At 39.3% G+C, this 23,931-nt stretch overlaps 1 protein-coding gene across 16 annotated transcripts in view; it reads right to left on the bottom strand.

The window, feature by feature from the left end:
* LRCH1 (leucine rich repeats and calponin homology domain containing 1) overlaps positions 1–23,931 on the bottom strand; it is a 203,682-nt gene that overhangs the window by 58,436 nt on the left and 121,315 nt on the right. For all 16 annotated transcript variants that reach the window (XR_012426941.1, XR_010582583.2, XR_012426940.1 and 13 more), the window contains 6 exons: positions 14,434–14,539; positions 10,064–10,200; positions 8,131–8,258; positions 6,343–6,406; positions 2,665–2,770; positions 342–466 (listed from right to left, as the gene is read on the bottom strand). Coding sequence is in view for 10 of the 16 variants with exons in the window: in XM_005585822.4 (XP_005585879.3) it covers positions 342–466; positions 2,665–2,770; positions 6,343–6,406; positions 8,131–8,258; positions 10,064–10,200; positions 14,434–14,539 (666 nt within the window). In the remaining 6 variants the exon portion in view is untranslated. The remainder of the gene's footprint in view (positions 1–341; positions 467–2,664; positions 2,771–6,342; positions 6,407–8,130; positions 8,259–10,063; positions 10,201–14,433; positions 14,540–23,931) is intronic.

The following is a 23,931-nucleotide window of genomic DNA, read 5'->3' as shown; positions in this document are numbered from 1 at the left end:
GAAAAGGATTTACCTAGAACATGTTGAAAAGAATGTGAAACTATTTCAGCTTTTACTGCATGGTAATGGTCACACTAATGAGTTTGCCAATTTGTACGACGCACTGAATAGCGGAAAGAAAATCAGATCCATAAACAGACAGATGGAGAGGCACACAGGGCAGGGACCAGCTCCTCACATGGGCAAATAGACAGGCTGAGCGCTGAGATGTTTGGAAGGCTTCAGGGAGGGTGCAGCAAGCTGGACGTTGAAGGGGATGGATTGGCAACCTTGAACATAAATTGTAAGGTGCCAAACAGAAGGAAATGAGTAAAAAACATAGTTGATCCTGAAAATCTTGCCTTATAGTTCATAAATTCCGAATGGAGACCATCTGCTCTATCAGTAAACTGGTCTCTTTCTTCTCCTGAGTTAGTGCTGTCACCCAAAAGGGAAGGCTCCGGTTGAAATTCCTGATGAAATTCCCCTGTTAGGAAAATATATAGAGAGACAGAAAGCATGATTTCTTGAACAGAAGAGCAAAACACAGCTGATCTTCAAATATCCTCTAGTCACTACAAGTCCTCTGTGTTCCCCATGAAGAAGGTATACGAAAAACCCAAGTTTTCTCTTCCCTGCAGGGAGGAAAAGATAAAAGTAAAATAACCCCAGAAAGCCCCAAACTGAACTTAAAAAGTCAAGGCCTCTCTGGGCTTAGTTCCCTATGAGAAAAATAAGATTTTCTCTTACTTTTTAAGGAATGGAGAAAAGAAAGTATAAAAGAGGGCTTTTTTGCCCTCAGTAATATGTGACTATGTATTTCATATTTAAAATCCAACACATATTAAGCAGCTACTAAATGGCAGGTATTATGCTAAACATTTTAGGGATTAAAAAATCAGCCAAATCTGACTCCTGTCCTTAAGTAGCAAATAATCTCAAGGACGTGTCTACGAGAAGGGCCACACAAAGGTGATAGCATGCCCAGATGGGGCACATCCACCTAGAATGTGTTCCAGGGGAGGTGGGGACACAAAAGGAACACCCTACACAACTCTTCCAACTGTTCTGAAGATGAAAAAGAACCATACTGGGCCACCCTTTAACACTCTGAACCAATGTAATACCCACATCTAGACGAGAGGGGGAAGACTCACTGGTAACAAATTATGTAATTCTTTTATTTGAAAAATGTGCCTAAAATACCACCTCCTATGGTGCATAATATTACTAAGTTTATATGAATTAATGAAGTGGCAGTTATACTTGTATATAAAGCATATAGCTATGTTTTTAGACAACATATGGTTCTCATGATAATCTCAGGTAAACAGAAATGCTAAACTTAAAAACCTAAGTGTAAGAAGTGAAAGCAAACACTAAGGTTTGAGTGAACTTAAACAGCTCTCCTATCACTCATAAGAGCATATTCCAACTATTTATGAGAAGATCTGTATATTAATCCAGTTCTACACTATTCATACATTGTGAAATAGTCTCTGCCACAAATGAGTAAAACTAAATGTTTGTATTTTCCTTAAAAGTCATTGGGAAACGGGGGCAATCAAAAAAATTGCCATAATGTTACCCAATGAGGGCTTCTAACCAAGATATGAAACGTATTAAAAGGATCTTGAAGGCACACAAGATGCAGTGTTTAGTGGTCATTTGACGACTATTAAAGAGCCACAGAATTTTCAAGCTACACCGGACCTTTGATATTACCTAATCCAATCATCTCATTTACAGGTAAGGGAGTCAAGGTCACCTGACTGGGCCAAAGTCAGGTAGCTTCTTGAACACACACCTCAACTACATTTCCCACCCTCACGTGCAGTGCGATGTGGCCACGGGATGAAGTCTAGCTTGTCAGTGATGGGCACTCCTTCCAGGCCCAGTCCATAAAAACTCCCATGAGCAAACCTCCATGCTCCTCTTCCGGTTTAAAACAGATGGACATGAAAGTTTTGGAAGCCTCGTGTTAAAGATGTTGGAGTCATGGTATGAAAGGAGCTTGGGTCCTTAAATCAACACTCAGAGGGGAGTTGCCTGCCGATCACTAACTCCATTTGAACTTAATTTGGATTGTGTTGAGCCACGGAGATTTGGGAGTCTTCTATTTTACAGCAGCTAGAGCTTTCCTAACTAATATATCTATCACATCAATATTTTCTTTCCAAGAATGGATTTTAAAAATTAGCCGAGCGTGGTGGCAGGTGCCTATAATCCCAGCTACTCAGGAGGCTGAGGCAGGAGAACCGCTTGAACCCAGGAGGCAGAGGTTGTGGTGAGCCAAGATCACGCCACTGCACTCCAGTCTGAGTGACAGAGCGAGACTCCATCTCAAAAAGAAAAAAGAAAGAATTTTATCTAAGTCTTCAGAATGAGACTAGGTCTACTATGCACTGTAGTAAGTAGACTACACACACATCAGCTGTGTGACCAATGGCAAGTTACTTAAACTCCCTGAGCCTTGGTTTTCTCACCTATAAAATGGAGATGATTAGAGTATCCATCTTAGACTTTTAAATTTTAAATGAGATCAACTTCCCAGATGAACACAGTGCCTGCTACATAGGAAATACTCTAGAAAGATTATCACTGCCCTATCTGTGCACAGGTTATTTTAAACATAACATTTGAAACTGAAAAGCAAGCACTCTCTCCACATTTCCATTCTCAGACCTTTAACGGGGCTAAGGCGGTGGCACGAGTCCTCCTTGATGATCTGTTCTTCTTCCATGATATTCGACATTGGCACATTGAGGCTAACAGTGTCTTCGTCAGAAGGCTAAAAAGATACAGTGCACTGTTTAACTCAAGAGAAGTGTTATCAATGTAGATAAGGAGAATGCTATGTAATAAAACAACATCCTGTGATTCTCACAAACATCATATTGAATATAAGTTGCCAGATACAAAGGTCAATTCCACTATTTAAGTTCAAAAAAATGCAAAACTAATCCATGGTATTTAAAATTAGGATAGAAGTTGTTCTTGGGGTCGGGGTGGGACTTTCTAGGGTGCTGGTAAAGTTCTGTTTGTTGAACTGGCAGCTGGTTATATGGGTGTGTTCACATCGTGAAAATTAATGGAGCTAACACAGGCTTCTCTGTGTTCTCTTCTGCTTTAAGCTGAAATCTTGTCAGGTACTGGTATATGGTTTGGATGTATGTCCCCTCCAACTCTCATGTTGAAATGTAATCCCCAATGCTGGAGGTGGGGCCTGGTGGGAGGTGTTTGGGTCATGGGGGTGGATACCTCAGGAAGGGCCTGTGCTGTTCTTGCTATGCGTTCATGTGAGATCTGGTTGTTTAAAAGTGCATGGCACCGGCCAGGTGCAGTGGCTCATGCCTGTAATCCCAGCACTTTGGGAGGCTGAGGCCAGTGGATCACAAGGTCAAGAAATCGAGACCAACCTGGCCAACATGGTGAAACCCCATCTCTACTAAAAATACAAAAATTAGTTGGGCATGGTGGCGCATGCCTATAGTCCTAGTTACTCGGGAGGCTAAGGCAGGAGAATCGCTTGAACCCAGGAGGCAGAGGTTGCAGTGAGCTGAGATCATACCACTGCACTCCAGCCTGGCAAGAGAGCAAGACTCCGTCCAAAACAAAAAACAAAAAACAAAAAACAAAAAAAAACAGTGCATGGCACCTCCCACATTGCTCTCCCCCAACCATGTTGCTCTCTTGCTCCGGCTGTCACCATGTGACAGGAGGCACTCCCTTCACCTTCAACCCTGACTTCTGAGGCCCTTGCCAGAAGCAGTTTCTGGTCACATGCTCTGCGTACAGCCTGAAGAACTGTGAGCCAACGAAACCTCTTTTCTTTATAAATTACCGACCCTCCGGTATTTCTTTAGAGCAACACAAGAATGAACTAATACAGGTGCCTGTCTTATTTCTCTATTTGAGGCTGAGGAAGCTGCATCACATATATAAAAGTGCTAAAGAACTGTAATAGTTAAAAAGAACTGCTCTGTGTGATTTTTGGAGTAAAGCTTTGGCTTAATAATTGGATTAGTTTTCTCTGAGGGTTTCCTTTCCCACAGTAGCTGATGACGTTTATTCAGAAAACCTATGATTCCGAATGAAATATGGAGCCTGGTTTATTTTCCTCTGTCTCCATTTTACTGTTGCTACTTAGGGAATAGCTTTCCAAATCTCAAAAATCAGGAAACTCCATAAAACACATTTCAGGAGATTATGGCTTGCTCCTAAATTCTTGAGGTATGGTTTTCAGAGTCTGTCCTTGTTTACTTTTGGACATATGTACAGATTGTTTAGAAACTGGCAGAAATCAGGCATGCATTTCATTCATTCAACAAATATTCATAGAGCTCCACACTTTCCTGTTTATCTTGATAAAAAGATGTTTTTAATTTCTCAGTGACAAACGCTAAATCAATCAATGACAGCAGCCAAAGAAAAAGAATCAGGTGTGATCCCTGAACCCCAAAATGTGATCTAAATGGGAAGTAACATCACCTGACCACAGATGGTAAAATCTTTGCCAAACCAAGTGAAAATAGGAAGCTATGTAAGATAATTCAGAATGCTTATCATTCTAAAAAATAAATTTCTTGGAGGTGTACTTAAGAAAGGAGGCTGTAATGTAAGACAAAGAAAGGCCAATGGGAAGATGTGTGCATTTTTATTCTGTTGAATATAATCTTTTCTGTATTCCTTTCTCTTTCTACCCACCTCTCATCTTAAAAATTTAGCACAATTCCAAAGATATGCATCTAATTAAAAGGCATCGAATAAATCCTTGGGCTCCTTTTAGAATGATATTAGCATCCTACTTATGCTTAAGTGAGAACAGAAGGATAATGAAGTTCTTTATGTAATGTTTTATTAATGAGTTTAATTAGAGAAAGCAGGGTCTGTTTAATTTAACAGAAAATATGCTTAGGGTGAGTAATTTCTGAAACAATGGTCCATTTGCGAGGACTTAGGAGTTGAAGAGGATGAACTAAAATGCAACTAAAGCAATGTGTTTAGTATCCCCTCTCCCACTGAAACACAGTAAACTATTAATGTGCTTCCCATGGGTTATTTTTTTTTTTATTGACACTGGCCTTCTCTGCCTATTAACTCTTCTTCCTTTCAAAATGTTCTACATTAGAAGGATTTTTAAAGAATCCCACTTTTTAATACACTGCTATATACAGCATTTTGTGAAAAATAAAATCAAATACCTCAGCTACCTATTAAAATTCAAAGACTTGAGGAGAATTGGAGAAAGGTTTTTTTTTTTTTTTGAGACGGAGTCTCGCTCTGTCGCCCAGGCTGGAGTGCAGTGGCCGGATCTCAGCTCACTGCAAGCTCCGCCTCCCGGGTTCACGCCATTCTCCTGCCTCAGCCTCCCGAGTAGCTGGGACTACAGGCGCCCACCACCTCGCCCGGCTATTTTTTTGTTTTTTTTTTAGTAGAGACGGGGTTTCACCGTGTTAGCCAGGATGGTCTCGATCTCCTGACCTCGTGGAGAAAGGTTTTTTTCCTGGAGTCATACATAGAAAAAATGTGAGTTTCTTTGATGGGGTAATTGGCCTATTAATGGCAATTTCAAAGAGTATTATAATGTTTCAAAACTCAGTAACTACAGAAAGTAACTTCCCTCAAAAAAAGAAGAGCACCTGATACTTTTCCTACCACTCCTTTCTAGATCTCTGAGGCCAAGAAGCTCCATTTAATGGTACGTTAGTGTTAGATTTTGGGGACTCTAATAGACTACATGTGAGATAATAAATCAGTTATCAAAGCATTATTTATAACCACTGTAGGAAGTTCTAATGTGTGAGGCCTGTTAGCTTACAAGTAACCAAACTTTTATCCAATTAACTGAACAGATCTAAGAACAGAACACAATCTAAGAGTCTGGGGAAAATAAACATTGTTATAAAAACTATAGCTACTCATAAATGCATTTCCTGTGGGTCAATTACTAACATAAAATGTACAGTTGATTCCTTAACATTTATGCATATGTATAACAATGTTTTTCTAAATTACTCTATTACTGAAAAATAAGCATATTTATAAAAGTGCTTCATGAGCACTTGCATACTACTTAGCCACTTTGTAATATTTATTGGGCACTCAATAATATTTTAGATAATGTATAGGAGAGGAAGATACAGACTCTACTCTTGAGGCATTTACAAAAATAGAAAGATGCAGAATAAGCTAACAACAGCTAATATTTATATAACACTTCGAGGATTTCCAATCGCTTTTACGAATATCACATACTCTCATACAAACGAATCAATGCCCTGTAACAGAAAGGAGTTCAATGAACTCCTGGGAAATATGTCTAGAAGTACAGAATGAAAAGAATCTGATCACTAACGTTACCTCGGTGGCAGATAATCGCTTATCTCCATTGTCACTTCCAACTCCTGAATCAGAATCCTTCTTGCTGAGATAGATGCCATCAATATTGAATTCATTTAAAAAAGATGAAAATCACAAAGTTCACACCAAGATACATCAATTTATATTCTAATAATAATTTTGCTACGCAAATTTTTATTATTACTGTAAGGCAACAAATCAGTCTAGTATTAAAGAATATTAAGACATGGACCTAATGAAAATCAGACGGTAGCACAGTCTAAACACGGTATAAAACAAAATTCTTTGTGTTCAGGGTTTCATGGATTTATGCTCTAATCAAGTGGCTTGCTCTTAGATGTCAAAGTGTTTCTTAAAAATAGTTACCAATGTTCTTATTTTACTGAATCTAGCAAACCACATAACTGCTTTTACCCCTTAGGTTATGAAATGTGATTACTTTCAATAATTCTGTAAATTTTTATCCAGGGATTAAGTACGTAAAACAGTGGATACATATTTTAAGCATTATATAAAAGTAACATTAAGGTAGTCAGAAATTTTACATTTACTTATGCAGCAAAAAGTGAAGGAAAAGATTTCTGCAGTAAAGGCTTCTTAAAAAGAATCTGCATTTCTATAACTGCGATCAGTGAGGGAATGTTGTTTTTTGGAAGCTCAAGGCTTGATTTATGCCACAAGAAGCTCTAGGATGTGTGAAAAGGTTCTAACATTTCCATTTGAAACAGGAAGTGGCAAAAAAAACTACACATACTGTATTTTTAAAAGACCAAAAATAAAGCCTTCATTTTTTTCTTAACGTTGTTCTGGAGGCATATTCAACATTAATAATTGCTAAAACGCCATGTCTGGGCTCAATATAGTTATTCTGATAAGTAAAAAATATCCACATTTGTATTATAGATCTTATTTATAAGTATATACCCACTTACACAGGAAGAACTGATTATTGATTAGGAGACAGTAGATGATATTTGAGATATACCAAAATATTCTCAATAGCATCAGTTTTTGCTTTCATATCCCAATAGTTTCTCAACTTCTTGGGTTTTTTTTTTGTTTGCAAAATTTTTAGTATTATTTAATTTTTATACAATAAGCAAATTGACAAAATGAGAATAAAATACAAAAATAAAACAGTGTGTATAGACCTAATTTTTAATGCAATCACATTATAAATGCCACTGTGAAGCCAAAAACCTCTACATTTGTTATTAGTGTAGTGACATTTAAATGGTTCATTTTCTCTGATAAACATCTGACCTGGAATATACAAAATTATGTTAATTAATTTACAGTAAGACGATCTTGCTAATAGTAGCAACTTTAAATCTTAGGCTGTAAAACTCATTTTATATATATTGGCATTTTACAGTTGATGTTAGAACTGAAGGGATGATTTTAGTTTACTATTTAAAAAGTTACTAAATTTTATTTTTGCTATGTGAAAGGATCTAGAACAAAAAACTAAAACACATACGGGAAGATTATCAGTTTGTTGTTACAGGCATAGAAAGTACCAATTTTAATTATTACAAACAGAGAAAGGTAATTTTTGATAGAGCTTTGTTCCTGATTTTGAAAAATCCTGGTTTTGTTTGTTTTTTTTTTTTCTCAACTTCTTGTTTTAAACACAAATTAGGTGAGTAAAGCAAATTGTTTTGTTTTGCTTTGTTCTCTGCAGACACCATGGTGACTTAAAACAAACAGATTTTTGAAGTCAGCTACCTGGAGGGCCTTGGCCTAGGCAAATTTTAAACGGGGGCTTTGAATGAGGGCATGACTCACCCATCTTCCACGTGCTGGTGTAAATGTGGCCTCTCCATGGTGTGGAGATAAAGGGAGTCAGTTGTCTTAATCTGGCATGCTTGTATGCTCAGATACTTAAATATGTGAACTTTGCCCTTTGTGCAAATCTATGAAGAAATTAATAGTAATCATATTCATTTTTCAATGACAAAACAAAATGTAAGTATCAAATCCTTACTCTGTATATTTCAATTTTCCCGATTTCATGTCAAGTAACACCCTACCCATGTACACTAAATCCATCCTTAGAATTTTGGGAATCATTCCCTCCAAATTCTACTTCGAACAGAAAACCATGCTTAAGCAAATTTCCCATTTTTTCTTGCATTAAACTATAAAAGTCTAACAAAAATGTATTCAAGTATATACGGTATAAAAAGTATAAAGTCAGATGACCAGCCTGGTGAAATTCCAATTACAAAAGATGAGAAAAGCACAATTATTTTCGAGCCCGTAGAAAACAATTCGGAGCCTAAAAATAATTGTAGATTTAAGAAGCTGTTAAATTATTTAAAAAGAAAATAAACTTCAAAATATTTACATGGTTAAGCATCTGAAAGCATAGTACTTCATTTTTCTCTCATGCAGTTTAATATCTGAGCTTGAGACCTGTCTCTAAATAATCAATAACCATGTTTAAATTCCATTTTCCAGCTAACATTTAAATAAGGAATATATGGCTGGGAGCAGTAGCTCACGCCTGTAATCCCAGCACTTTGGGAGGCCAAGGCGGGCGGATCTCTGGAGGTCAGGAATTCGAGAGCAGCCTGGCCAACATGGTGAAACCTCATCTCTACTAAAAATAAAAAAATTATCCAGGTGTGGTGGCAGGCGCCTGTAGTCCCAGCTACTCAGGAGGCTGAGGCAGGAGAATCGCTTGATCCTGGCAGGCAGAGGCTACAGTGAGCCGAGATCGTGCCACTGCACCCAGCCTGGGCGACAGAGCGAGACTCTGTCTCAAAAAAAAAAGAAAAAAAAAAAAAAAAAATCAATCAATCAGTGTACTCCGTGAAAAAAATTCAAATAAAATGATAAATAATAAGACATTTAATTCTGGAGTTGGAGTGATTAGCATAGTCAGCCAAGTGCTGGTAAATAGAGTTGATGCAGCGGAAGACAATTTATTGTTTCTCACATTCACTCAACGGTTACCTGTGACTGTTTACAATCAAGTTTTATTCAATATTATTCTCTTCAGCAGAGAATCAGAAAACTGGCCTTCGGAGAGCTGCTTAAGCACTATTGATAGCACTGGGAATCAGAAAACAATACCCCAAAATGAAGGCCTCAGAAGCAAAAGTTTTTCTCTGACCTCTCCTGCCCTCCTGCCTCTCGGTCCCATTCTCCCAAGGAAGGGAGCCTTAGAAATTTGAGTCCCTCTTCCCCAAAGCTGGTCATAGAAACCAGAACCCCTTTAAAACCTCAAAATATTACTTGAACTTTCCCTCTGCCTTTCTGTGTAAAAACTGGCCATAAAGAAATTATCTGACCTCTCTTGTTTGACAGTAGGCCAATAAGAACCCCCATTCCAAAGAGGGTCCTGCGCCACACCCAGAAGGAAGGGATGATCCTCAGAGAGCCCAAGAAGAATCCAGAGCCACAGGCCCCGCTGGGTTTCCTCACTCAGTCTATTAACGTGAGATCATACTCTTTTTGTCCAATCATATTTCTACATGGCTGCCCACACTTTGTAAGCATAAAAATGGACAATTTCCCCTGTATCTTTGGGTCTTCACTCTGGAAGCTTCCACGTACATGTTGATAAATTTTGCATGCCTTTTCTCCAATTAATCTGCCACTTGCCAGTGATGAGTGATTTTCAGCAAACTTTCAGAGGGTGAAGGGGAAATTTTCCCTTGGCCCCATAACAGCACATCCCATGGGGCATTGGCTTTGCTGCAAGACCCCTCACCTGTGCTGGAGGAGACTGCAGAGGATTATTCTCAAGTAGCAACACTTGCAGCTGCTTCATCTCTCTAAAACAAATTGGAATCACGAGCACTTTGTTGCAGGAAAAGTCAAACTTTACCAAGGGAAGATCTACTAGTTCTAAAATAATAGAAAAAAGAAAAAAGAAAGAAAAAACCTTAGAAAGCAATCAGATTAATGGCTGATCATTCAAAAATTAATGTTCTGCTTCTCAGGAAAAATATAATTGAGTATAATCAAAAGCAAGTTGTACATTAGGAATACATGGTGTGTGTACACAACATTTTACCAAAAGAGGGAAAATCTTTCATTGCATGCCCCAAAGTTTTACATTGTTGTTAGTTCTGATAAAAACTGGAAACACTTGACATTTACAATATCCATTGTTTAAAAAGACTTTTTTTTTCAGCAAAAAAAAATCACGCAAGCCACATCACACAGGACATGTTTATGTTTTAACTTCAAACTGTTTCCCAGTAGCATTCGCTAGCCCATGAGTAATATGTTAATTACAGAATATTCTTATCTAATCAATGTATCTGGGCTGGCATTATCCCAGAACTAGCTACACGAAATATATTCGTGAGTTTTTCAACCGCATTTAAAAAAAATAAATGTTATCCAATTCAGAATTTTCCGACAGGCCCTGTGATTCTGGTATGATGAGAGTTTATTCTACAGCTTTTAAAAAGTCTTCTGTAGCTCCACTCAGAAGTCAGAACATTACATTTAGCTTAAAATCCCCACCCACTGGCACAGTAAACACTCAGTAATTTCAAGCATTCAAAGTGACATTGGCAGCTGCTAGGAATAAAGTCAAATATATGCCATAGAGCAAAGAGGCTAAGCCATGCCAGACATCTAGGGTGATGCAGGCAAGCCACTGAGATCTGTGTGTGTGGCGCTATGAAGGGTTCACTCCAGAACGAGGCCTCGGAACTTTTGTTATGGGATCTGTTAAGGACTCAAGGAGTTCTAAAGTGGAAGAAGGGCAAGAATTAGACAAAGAAGAGTAACTCAAGGCACTGACCTGGAGTAAAAATTCACACTATTTCTCCTCTACCCCTACACTGCTCTTCGGTTTTCACTTTACTCAGTTACGTTATGTCAAATTCCAGCAGGAAAAGATTCTAGTAATCAGTACCTCTCTCAGAATCCGAAGCACTCTGGGAATGTAAGGGACTGTCCTTGGTTCATAGCTTAGTGAATTACTTTGTCTTAAAGAAACGAGGAATGGAACTAAAATTCTAGAGGGGAGGCAGAAGAGCATCTAAGGCCGCAGGTTCCAAACTCAGGTCCATGATAGGTGGGCTGTGCAGGAGAAACTCAGGAAGTGTGTTTTTGAAAGAATACAGACCCCTGGACCTGAAGCCAAGGGATCTGTATTTTTTAAATTGCCCTGAGTAGTTAGTTCATTGCTCAAACCGAGCTTGCCTCCCGTCTGGCAGGATGGGGGATTGACCTCAGGCCACACTGGTCCTGGAGGACACTGGAATCATGAAAGTGAAAGGATAGGAAAAGCAAGATCCCCTTTCACCTCACAGCTTGTTTGTAAGATGGTTAAGAATTAGGAAGATTCCGTGATAAGAGGAACGCCTCCTAGCGGTTACCCCTGGCAATATCACCCTACCTCCGAGATGGTTAACTAAAGTTAGGTTAGCAAATCACTGGAAAAATTTAACTGGACTCTGCATCATTAGCAATTCTTTGCCACTTAAAATGAAGACTCTTAAGACTAGAGGGCCAAGTTCATGGAGAACATAGCAGAAGAAAACTTACAGGTAAATAAACTGAGTAATGGTTTTATAATGACCATTCTTTTCTAGTTCCAGTTTGGAACACAATTGCCATCATAGTTCAGGAAAACAAGAACTAGACAGTTTCACAACAATAAAATGAAGGAGAAAATGATAATTTTGCAGTGCCAGTCCAGGAAAAGTAAAAAAATGTGGAGTAGGAAAAGGGAGTAAGAAAAAAAGAAGCAGAAGAACAAATCCCACTCTCTCTCCCCACTGCTAAGAGAGGCAATGAATGGCTATTTTAATCCTCTGTTCATTCTAGTTCTAGAAAGAATAAAATATGGTCTTCCTATTGCAGTTGTTGTAGTAAAACCACCACAAAATTGATATGAGTAATTAGACCACAATTTTGGGTTTTTTTTTTTTTCATCCTCAAATTGAAAGCATACGAGGAAGGGTATCCAAAGAGGAAAAACATATAAGTAAATAGGGGAAGTCTTCACAGTCACTTACTGAAAGTATTTTCAATGGTCTTTTATCAATAGAGTTCTCCAGAGTGAAGCAAAAAGGAACTTGATACTCAGGAAATTATTCTTTTTAAAAATTTTTCAGTAAACTGAAGTTTTAGCTTTGAGTATATTTTTAAAATATCAAAACTGAGAAAACATAATTATGAAATAACTGATCTTTTTAAGGGAAAGGAATGCTTTTAAGGTAAAAAAAAAAAAAAAAAAAGAGGAACCAGTGAGAGACAAAAATCCAGATTTTGTGAATATACTTTCTTTCCACGTTTCCAAACTATGACAGGCATTTGCAAAATTATCACATTAATTTTTCCATTTGAAAATGAGAGTTCAATTATTTCTGACATTTTCACAATAATTAACATGGGAGCTTAAGTTTACGTGAAAGTTTTCTTTAACTCATAAAAGGTTGTATGCATATAAATTTGCTGTTAATAAGCTTTCCTTTTGTGTTTGCTTAAACCAAATATAAGTTTTGTATATCTAAAAAATGAGACTGTACTAGGACAAAATGAAAAATCAATCAATATTTTTAAACCAAGTCATCTCAAGCACTCAAGTAAAAAATGCTGTTTCTCATTCTGCTTCTCTAAAATGCTAGTCAGTATGAGGAAGGTGAAAGACGGCAAGTGGACCCGAACCTCCCATTTACAAAGCACATTACATTTTCCAAAGTTCTTTCCCTTTCATGAGATCCATTCTCTTGCCTTATTATGAAGCATTTCAAGCCAAAGATCAAGATGCAGAGACTGGATAATTAAAATGAGGCATCCATAAATTGCTCCATTCATGTCAGATCAACCAAATGCTGACTGTTTCCAAATACTACAGGGTTTTGCTTTGAGAAATATTTTTAAATACATGTTTGAAATCGGCTAAGTCTAGAGACTTTAAACAAAAACAATGGAAATCAATGTGATCTCTGAAAACCAGAGTATGCTTTGGAGAAAGCATTCAGGGTTCCAGGACTCATCCATTCATTCCTGATCCAGGTCCAAACCGAAACACAAAATGCAGAGGCACTACCCCCTATGAGGCTGCTTTCATGCTCTAAATGGTACGCAATTTCTGAATAAATACATACATCTTCCTTGAACTCTACACACTACCGGATAGTCATACTACGGAAGCCCACGGCTGCAAAGCAGGGCTGTCTGAGTTCTCAGCGTTCATGTTAGGTGCTTGGGAGCCACGTCCCAATGCTGAGGTTCTGCAGCCACCACTGGTGAAACTTACCGAGACCACCAGTGAGACATTAGTCCAAGTATCACTCCAGCAGAGGCAGCACCCTCACCTCAGAAAAGATTCTAGACACTGGGAGTTCCCAACCAGTGCTCCCAGATCCCCAAGGCTAGAAATCCTGACAGACAGGATCTGTAGAACAAAGCATGTCCCCAAAATTTCACGTTCCAAAACGTCACATACCCATATCCAAAACAATTCATGTCACCCCCTGCGATGGGCTGGCTTGAGTCCTTCCAAAATTCATATGTTGAAGTCCTAACCTCTATTACCTCAGAATGTGATTGTATTTGGAGATAGGGTCTTTAAAAGGGTAATTAAGTTAAAATGAGGTCATGAGGGCAGTTCTAATCCTTGGTGTCCTTGTAATAAGAAGAGATGAGGACACAGACATGCACAGAGGGGAGATGATGTGAAGACCCAGAGAGGAGAAGATGTCACCCACAAGCCAAGCTGAGAGGCCTCAGAAGGAACCAACCCTGCTGGCACCTTGATCCTGGCATCCAGCCTCCAAAATTGTGAGAAGATGAAGTTCTGTTATTCAAGCCACTCCAGCTGTGGTTCTTTGTTACAGTAGTAGCCCCAGCAAACTAATACACCCAGGTCCACCCCCGTGCCCCACAGCATTACCTAGGGGAATAATTTTGTTACCGTAGCCCTTGACTAAAATCACAGCCTGAACACCACATTTTTGTTATCTGCATGTGAAATTCAAATCCTAATTATTAGTAGTAGTCATACATACACACACACACGAAAAGATCCACCCTCTTCACAAAAGTAAATCCCCCCAAAAATAAAATAGTGAAAGTCTCCCATTTTCTTCATTTTCCCTCTTTCTTTTTTACCTTGTGGTAAAACTTTAAGGTAATTTCTTCTGATATTCAGTTCTCGTAGAGATTTCAACTGACCTATCTGCTGGGGCAACGCTGTGATCTCGTTGCAGCTGACATCCTGTATCAAAAGCAGAGAGAGAAATAATAAACATCTTTTTCCAGGAAATCAAGCATTTCATGTGAAATCTCCTTAAGGAATTTAAATATTTGGAAAACTACACAGGTACACTTTTATATTCATCTCCAGGTCCCTAGCAATAAGACTCAGCACAGAGAAGAAAAAGTTGAACGTTTTAAACTCCCTCAGAGGAGAGAAAAATGGAGAAAGGGTGGACATTAGTAGCATTCGGCAGCTGCTTCACCAGCCTCTGGCCTGCCACTTTGACATGCTTTGATTTTACTGAATTCTCACAACAAACCCACTGGACAATATTACTAGCCTAATATTTACAAATCAAAAAGTGGGGCTCAGAAAAGTTTAGCCAGTCGCCCAAAGCATGCAAGTGCCAGAGTTAACACTAGAAATGAATTACCAGTTCACAGTTGAGCCACTGTCCCACCGTGCCTCTAAATAGAAGACTACAATGCATCTTATTTTACCAAACTCTCACATATTGCAGTGAAAAACTAGGATATTAATGCACTCTTTGGATGCACTATTTATCTAAAATGGAGTTCTTCACCACAGGCTAGAAACCTTACAGCTGACCACCTTGCCATACATTTCACAAGCAATTCTTGTCTTCTTTGCTTTAGGAAGCAAGTACGCAATAAAGCCTTGATTGGAACCCCCTCTTGATACATGCGAAATGGAGGCCTTGACATTTATAATCTTCTATATCCTTAGGATCTCTCTGAATCCCACTCTTCCTCTTGGCTCTGGGAGTTGTGCTGGGCTCTTCACTCCCCCACCCACCCCCAGCTACTCCTACAGTCAGACCAGTGCTCTCTCTTAGAGCTGGGGTGCTATCATGATCTCCTGACTGGTTTCCATACATCAGTCTCTGCCTTGGATGCATCCTTCACAGAGCAGCCACAGTGCAAATGCCATCATGCTGTTCACCAGTTTAAACACTTGTGGAGGCTCCTCAACAACTATAAAGTCCAAACTGGGCAGTAAGGCCAGTGTCTATGATGAGGTCTGTCCATTTCTCCAGCACCATTTCTCTGAATGTCCCTCCTCACAACCTACATTCAAGCAATGTTACTGCTTCTGGCAGTTTTCAGTATTTCATAATTTCCAAACTTGCTCATGCTCCTTCCCTGCCTGATATGCCAGTCCCCAATATTGTCCTCTTGTCCCACTGACACATTTTTAAAGACTTAATTCAAGCCTCAACCTCTTTCGTGAAATCTTTCACGAGGCTTCCCCCACCTCTCCCACTCTGATCTAATGCCCAGGGAGACACCACTTCTTCCTGTGTGGTCTTTTAGATAGCGTGTCACTGTAAGTCATTTGCTCATGGGTTTATATTCCCCTTTAAGCCTATGAGCTCCTGGGTGGGAGGGACCAAGTCTTATTCATTCCATCCTCCCAGTGCCAGGTAGAGTGCCAAGTAAGGGATCAATAAATGTTGGATCAAACTTCTAAAATCCACTTACGGTGACACTCCATAATCCTGTGGCTCCTTCTCCAGGACCCTGGGACCCAGGATGCTCCAACATACACACTAAATCCCATGCAGGTCCCACTTGGCATCAAAGAACTAAAGATATAAATGATTCCAGTGAGATCAAGGCCTTAAATATCCCACTTTACTTTTGAACCTGCAAAAGCTCTCCCCTTTCACCATAGAAGGCAGCAAAGCCTCGTTTCAGAAGTCTGTTTCACTTTCATTCAAATAAGATGAACTCATCATCGACCAATCCAGTGAACACCCCCAGGCTCCACATTTGGACCAGGCTGTACACAACACAGTTGATCCCTGCCCTCTAACCTGGTCTCGTCGAAAAGGCTTCAGGTAATCTATCAACCTGTCCTCGTCATGACGATGCTCAACGGATATTACCCGACGAAGAGGAATAGTATCACTCCTGATAAAAAGGAACGAAGCTGTCCTCTATAAAGGCTGAGTGTGCACAGTGCAGACACCTCACCAAGCTTCTCTGTACAGCAGTCTGATGGGGGAGGTGGGGTGACACGGGCTGAGAGCACCACATGTTCAGCGACATCAGCCCCAACCACTGTTGCTGTATCCCTCCTGGCCCAGAAAAGTCACACACAAGTTTGAGAACAACACTTCTAGTGTTTAAAACAAAAACAGAAACAAACTCCACAAGCACATCTGCAGAGACAAAAACATCGAAGGAAGTCATTACAGAATTAGGAGGTCCAGAGATTGTGTTCAGTCACTCTCAACCCCTCACTGAGTCAGTAAATCAGCCTGCCTTTCTGAATGCATTTCTACACGGGAGAAGAGAACAGTGAAATGCCATCTTTTCCCAATTACTAGGGCCTTTGCTCAGTCACAGGAGCCAACAATCAAATCCTTTCAATGAAAGCTTTCTTTGCCTTAACTAAGTTACAAATAAGCAAAAGGTGCCATTCCGTCCTATTTTAAGAGTCCCCACACAAATACCACACAGGTGAGCCCTAGAAATGCAGGAAATCAAATCCTTCTATGGAACTCATGACCAGATACAATCACTTTGGTGATGTTGTTGGTAGGAGAAGTGGGCGTGCTTGTGGGGAAGAATTAGAAGGAATGATTTTCCATCTCTAGAGAAAATGGATGTTACTGGCATCTAAAACAAGTTTTTTTAAGTCTTGTGAGTGACAGTGCGAGAAAGATCCTTATATAAATTATGGAAATCACCAATTTTCAATATGAAACTGACAATTTCCAGAAGCTTCAAAGACATAATTTTTTAAAACAATCCTTCTCTTAATAAATAAGGAGGGAGGAGAGGAAAGCAAAAAGATAACAGATATATTTAGGTAGCACGTTATTCACAGCATGAGATGAAACTAAGCCTTATTCCATTTTTTAATGTGAACTATACTCACCTTACTCTTTGCTGGTCATGCTTGAGTTAGCCAGGAAATCAAAATATGCTGTTTCTCTAAACGTAAGGTGATTTTTTTCCATGTATGTTTCTAACATAATAGCTTTATTAAAAAAAATCAACTCCCCCTAGCGATATTTGAAAACTTAGTTAGCACTAGGGAAAATGGTCACTCAATTTACTTTAAAAAAACTTCATGTAACGATAAATACAAGTTTTTTTCCTTCTGACTTACAGGACAGGACACCTGTAGACAATTCAAAACACAAAGTCCAATTGTCCATTCACATTTTGGAAGTTATATGGTGAAGGTCAAATTATTTTAATAGTACTCTGCACTGTTGTCAATTACTTCCTGTCCTGACAAAATAATGGGGGGAAAATGCCCAAGCAGATTTAGCACGCAAGATAACATTTCACTATTGTGTAATCAATATTGTAGACAATAATGCAAAATTCTATTCCCACAAGTCACTGAATCTTGCCACATTTTAAAGAGGTTATAAATTCATCACAAAAATAAAACCCCATGGGTCACTGTCTTAATTAGCTGGGGGATAAGGAGGAAGAAACAGGAGATAATAGTCTAGGTGTTTGGGGATAAAACATATCCGTTCTGAAAATGTAAAAGCAGTATTTCTAGAATGGCCTTGTTCTCTAGAACACTTTTGTTCAAATTCAGCCTAAGATAAGGTATGAATTTTATAGACTGATTTAAAGAAGATACGATTTAGGAAAATGAATGTAAATAAAAACAACACTAATGCCTCACACTTCTGCAATTAGTAAGAATTTATCGGGTTACAAATTCCAGATTCAGTTACTTATTAAAATAGTCAAATGAATCCCTTCTGAATTTTCTATTAGCCCTAAGCTATGTCTTAGAGAATGATTCCAAACTTCAGTGAAATCATAGCACCCTATAGTTAGTACTATAATACCACATACACACAAGCAGATCAAAAAGAAGCATGAGCATGTTATAAATATTTACTGAATTTATTCTTTTTGATACAGAAACAAATCTAATTATAGTAATATAAATATTCAAGCTTAAGTTTTTTATAGACCAGCCAGTCCAACTTTGTCATTTAGATAAAAAACCAAATAGAGAATTTGCACTGTGACTTAACACATACTGATTTTCCACCGGTCATCATGTTTTTAGGTAACCAAAAGAAAAACTTTAGGCCGGGCGCGGTGGCTCAAGCCTGTAATCCCAGCACTTTGGGAGGCCGAGACGGGCGGATCACGAGGTCAGGAGATCGAGACCATCCTGGCTAACACAGTGAAACCCCGTCTCTATTAAGAAATACAAAAAACTAGCCGGGCGAGGTGGCGGGCGCCTGTAGTCCCAGCTACTCGGGAGGCTGAGGCCGGAGAATGGTGTGAACCCGGGAGGCGGAGCTTGCAGTGAGCTGAGATCCAGCCACTGCACTCCAGCCTGGGCGACAGAGCGAGACTCCGTCTCAAAAAAAAAAAAAAAAAAAAAAAGAAAAACTTTAGAAATAAGATTCTCTCCTCATCACAATAAAAAGAGTCTCTAGAAGTATTAAAACCATGTTGGAGATTAATATATTTTTGTTACTAAGTGCTCATTGCTAACTGACCTTCAGAATGCAAAAATAACAAGGATTTAAATTAGCAGAATAAATTCAGGGATTATTAAACTAGGTTATGCTCATTTTCAGAAAGTAATATTGTAAAGAAGACTAGACGCTTTTGGTCTTTTTTTTTTTTTTTTTTTTTTTTTTTTGAGACATTGTCTCGCTCTGTTGCCCGGACTGGAGTGTGATGGCGTGATCTGGCTCACGGCAAACCTCTGTCTCCTAGGTTCAAGCGATTCTCCCACCTCAGCCTCCCAGCTAGCTGAGATTACAGGTGTGTGCCACCACACCTGGTTAATTTTTTTTTTTTTTTTTTTGTATTTTTAGTAGAGATGGGATTTCACCATGTTGGCCAGGCTGGTCTAAAACTCCTGACCTCACATGATCCACCCGCTTTGGCCTCCCAAAGTGCTGGGATTACAGGTGTGAGCCACCATGCCTGGCTGACCAAAAGTATTTTTTTAAGGAATGATACCTAGTGAAAACCAACACAGGCCAGGCACGATGTTTCATGCCTATAATCCTAGCACTTTGGAAGGCTGAGGTGGACAGATTGCTTGAGCTCTGGAGTTTTAGATGAGCCTAGAAAACATAAGGAAACCCTGACTCTACAAAAAGATGTTAAAAAATTAGTCAGGCATGGTGGCATGCACCTGTGGTTTCAGCTACTCAGGAGGCTAAGGTGAGAGGATTGCTTGAGCCCGAGAGGTCAAGGCTGCAGTGAGCTGTGACCATGGCACTGCATTCCAACCTGGGTGACAGAGTAAGACCCTGTCTCAAAACAAAAAGAAAAAAGAAAGAAAAAAAAAAAAAAACATAGATACTGTGTCAAGACGATCTTGGTTAGAGAATTGTTCCAGTAAGACCAGACCACACACTGGAACTGCAGGTAGTATTTATACAAGTGACCTTGCTCTGATACTTAGGTTTTCAAAACCTTAGTATGGTAATACAGCTTGAGCTGTATTTTTGTAAGAATCTAGCTCTTTATTTAATTGAAAAAATGCAAATGTTCTGACAGAAACTGCAGTCTACTAATATTAGCCTCCTATCATGTAGCCATGCCCTTTTGTGGAAGTGCATTTTGTATGACTCACTGTGTAACTTTAGGGAAATGTCTTACCCTTTCTGTGTCTCTATCACAAGAACAGGTAAGGATTAAATAATTCTAATTATCCTCCAACATGAGGAAAGTCCATTAGCTACATCAGAGATAATGAAATTATTTTAGTTGAAAAACAGATATGTAACTAACTGGGAAATGTCAATTTTGATTTCTTAATAGTAAAAAACCCTCAATGCCTGTGGTCAGAACTCACTGTCCTTTTTTTTTTTTTTTTTCCCCCGAGATGGAGTCTCTGTCACCTAGGCTGGAGTGCAGTGGCACAATCTTGGCTCACTGCAACCTCCGCCTCCCGGGTTCAAGCAATTCTCCTCCCTCAGCCTCCTGAGTATCTGGGATTACAGGTGCACGCCACCATGCCCAGCTAATTTTTGTATTTTCAATAGAGGCGGGGTTTTACCATGCTGGTCAGGCTGGTCTCGAACTCCTGACCTCGTGATCTGCCCGCCTCAGCCTCTCAAAGTGCTGGGATTACAGGTGTGAGCCACTGCATCTGGCCAGAACTCGCTGTCTTAAAAAGAAAATATGTTCATTTAAACTTGAAACTTTCTCAAGAAAGCTCTGGGATGACAAATTATCATCTTTCAACACCAATGTCTTTTTCCAGAGCAAAACTCTGTTGCACAATTCTCCTAAATTTACAAACACACGGCCTACCCCACTGCTCTTCAGAAGAAAGGCAGAAATGGAAGCACAGAGGGACTTGAGCAAGCCCTGGGTTTCCAATCACCCCACAGAAACCAGAGGTTAGGAGGCGTCTCCAGAGACCATGAATGGACAAACAGCATGGCAAGCACGTGAATTTATGCCTCCGCCGTTATCTCCCTCAGAGACTGGAACGCTGCCCATGCAAATAATGAAGAAGGGATTTTCCTCAGCACCTGCTCAGTAATCAATCTTTGAATCCAAACTCTCCACACAACCAAACATTTCATGAAAAAAGAATAAAAAATAGCATATCCAATCAAGGCCAGGAAATGCACCTTCCAACTAGTCATTTCTTGAGCCAGGCCTTGTGAGGTTTTTGATTAGAAAAGCAGGTTTTAAATCAGTGATATTGTGTTCTCTTATGTGAAGGTAAGAGCTAGAAGACATGATTTTCACACACTGTGTGACTTCAGAGAGGACAGAATCGTGGAAAAAAAAAAAAAAACATCTCTAGACCACAACATGTCACCATGTACAGGGAACCAACGAGAAAACTTAGATTTTTGGCAAATGCCCCATAAAAGGCTCTCTATTTAATTGTGTTCTAACAGTGTATTTGTTTTTACAGCTGCCTGTTAATTATAACACATGGCATTTCTGCAGCATCTCTTAACAAATATACCTCATCCATCAGGCATGGTTTAGCAGTAAAAGAACCATGTTTTCAACATGTTAACAAGGTTTTAATGAGTAAAATGAGATTCAGCCAACACAAGTCTACAGCCCCCCCTTCCCTGACTCTTGCTTCCACAGTAACAAAACATTAGTGAGACCATTTGTACCAAACCTTTTTTTTTAGTAACATTTTCCTCCCACAACTTTAATGGAAAAACCACCAGGAGTTAAACCAGGGAACTCCAAAGAGAAAATCACGGCCCCACTCCATGAGGGGCTTACAGTTTAGGTGAAGAGACAGTGCTGTACTGTGGTGAGGATGCTGATTAAAAAACCTGGTTTTGACTCCAGCTCTACCTCTTCATATCCTTGCAGCTTTGGCGAAGTAATTCTAAAATTGAAAGTTATTTGTAAAATTTAAACATGATACCTACCTTGCTGGCTTATTTTCAAGACTATATGAAATAATACATGTATACCTAGCAGAGTGCCTGGTATATAGCAGATGCGCAGTAATGTGAACGCTTTATCTCTTCCCTTTAGAGAAAGCACAGGCAGATAGACGTACCAAGCAACACATTCATACTGCTACAGCAGTGAGGCAACAGAGTATACAGAAGTCATTCAGAGCAGCCAAGGAGATCAGAAAGTTCCAGATCGTTCCCATCTGAAATGACCCTGGAGGGGCCAGCTCCACGGAGCTAAGATTCCTAAGTTTTCCTGCACCTGCAACAGTGTGGAAATACAATCTGGCCACTCTTGTTGAGTTAGGAAAAGGACATCTCAGTAGCGTCTCTTTGTGGCTTCTTCATGGGACATTCCCTGCACGGTCTCAAATGGCAGGACAAGGCAATGACTGAATGGGAATGCATTAAAAAAAAATCTTATATAATTCTAATGTATTTAAAAAGATAAGACATCATTTTCCAACTCCAATTCCTTTCACAAAGTAGAAAGGACAACTGCTTTCTTGTAAATGGCTAAAGTTGTTTTATTTTTTATTATTTTGTTGTTTGTTTTTAAGTGACTGCTGACTCTGGAATGTTCACTCACACTTAGAAGAAAAGAGAGTTCACAATTCTGGCCGAGCATGGTGGCTCATGCCTTAATCCCAATACTTTGGGAGGCCAAGGTGGGTGGTTCACTTGAGGTCAGGAGTTTGAGAGCAGCCTGGCTAACATAGTGAAACCCCATCTCTACTAAAAATACAAAAAGTCAGCTAGGTGCAGTGGCAGGCGCCTGTATTCCCAGCTACTAGGGAGGCTGAGGCAGGAGAATTGCTTGAACCTGGGAGGCAGAGCCTGCAGTGAGCTGAGATCGTGCCACTGCACTCCAGCCTGGGCGACACAGCAACACTCCATCTCAAAATAATAATAATAATAATAATAATAATTCCATTTGGAATACTCTGAGTCTGATGTGAACAATTTAAAAATATTTCTTCTAAAATAGTTAACAAGCAATGCTTGGAACCTAATAAGCTGAGACACTGTCTCAGCGCTGAAGCACTAGGTGGCTTCAAGTATTCTGAATGCTCGGAGTGCTCCCAAATCTTGTAACAAGCTGGTTAATTTGTGACTACAAAACAGAAGCCTCCCATGGCAATTCTAGAATTACTTCTGCCCCTCCAGGGAATTTTTTTCCCCCAATTCATAGCTTAAAATAATATGATATGGTTACCTATGGTAACACTACTATTTTAAGCAAAAAGATATGAAAGATAAGTGAGAATGGATGGAAAATAATCTTTTTTTAGACTGTGACCTTAAGCAACACCACTCCCTCTTTGTGGTTAAATAATGACCACTTATTAAATTTTTATCAACTTCATAAGTAAATGCTTTTTTTCCCAAAGATCACGCTTGCTCACACACAGGGTCAGGAGAGCCGAAAGAGCACAGGCGACAGAGCTGCCATATCCAGAACGGTGGCCACTGAACGCCAGAAATGTGGCCAGTCCAATCTGTGATGTGCTTTCAGAGTTACGTACACACTAGATTTCAAGGACTTAGCATGAAAAAAAGCACCTAAAATATCTCATTAATTTTTTTTATATTATACAAGTGACGAAGAAATAATATTTTGGTTATTTTAGGTTAAATACATATTATTACAATCAATTTCACTTGCTTCTTTTTTGTAAATGTATCTACCAGTACTTTTAAAATCACATTTACTGCTTACATTATATTTCCACAGGACTGTGCTGGGTGAGGGTGTTTCAGCTTATGTTACAATTTAGCTACAGAGGGGTGACCTTCCATATGTCATGCACTGGCTTTCTGCCTCGGGTTTCTTCATTCATAAGACGTCAAGAGTTTGGACTAAATGCCTTTTACAATCCCCTATTGCTCTAAGATCCTAGAACTTGTGGGTTCAACAGTTATTGCGGGTGGAGAAAAGACATAAGAATCAGGTGAAGACAGTCCTGTAACTAGGATGTAGGACAGG

Source organism: Macaca fascicularis, chromosome 17 (assembly GCF_037993035.2).
Source record: "Macaca fascicularis isolate 582-1 chromosome 17, T2T-MFA8v1.1".
Lineage (NCBI taxonomy): Eukaryota > Metazoa > Chordata > Mammalia > Primates > Cercopithecidae > Macaca > Macaca fascicularis.
This window is presented reverse-complemented; position numbering and strand designations above follow the sequence as displayed.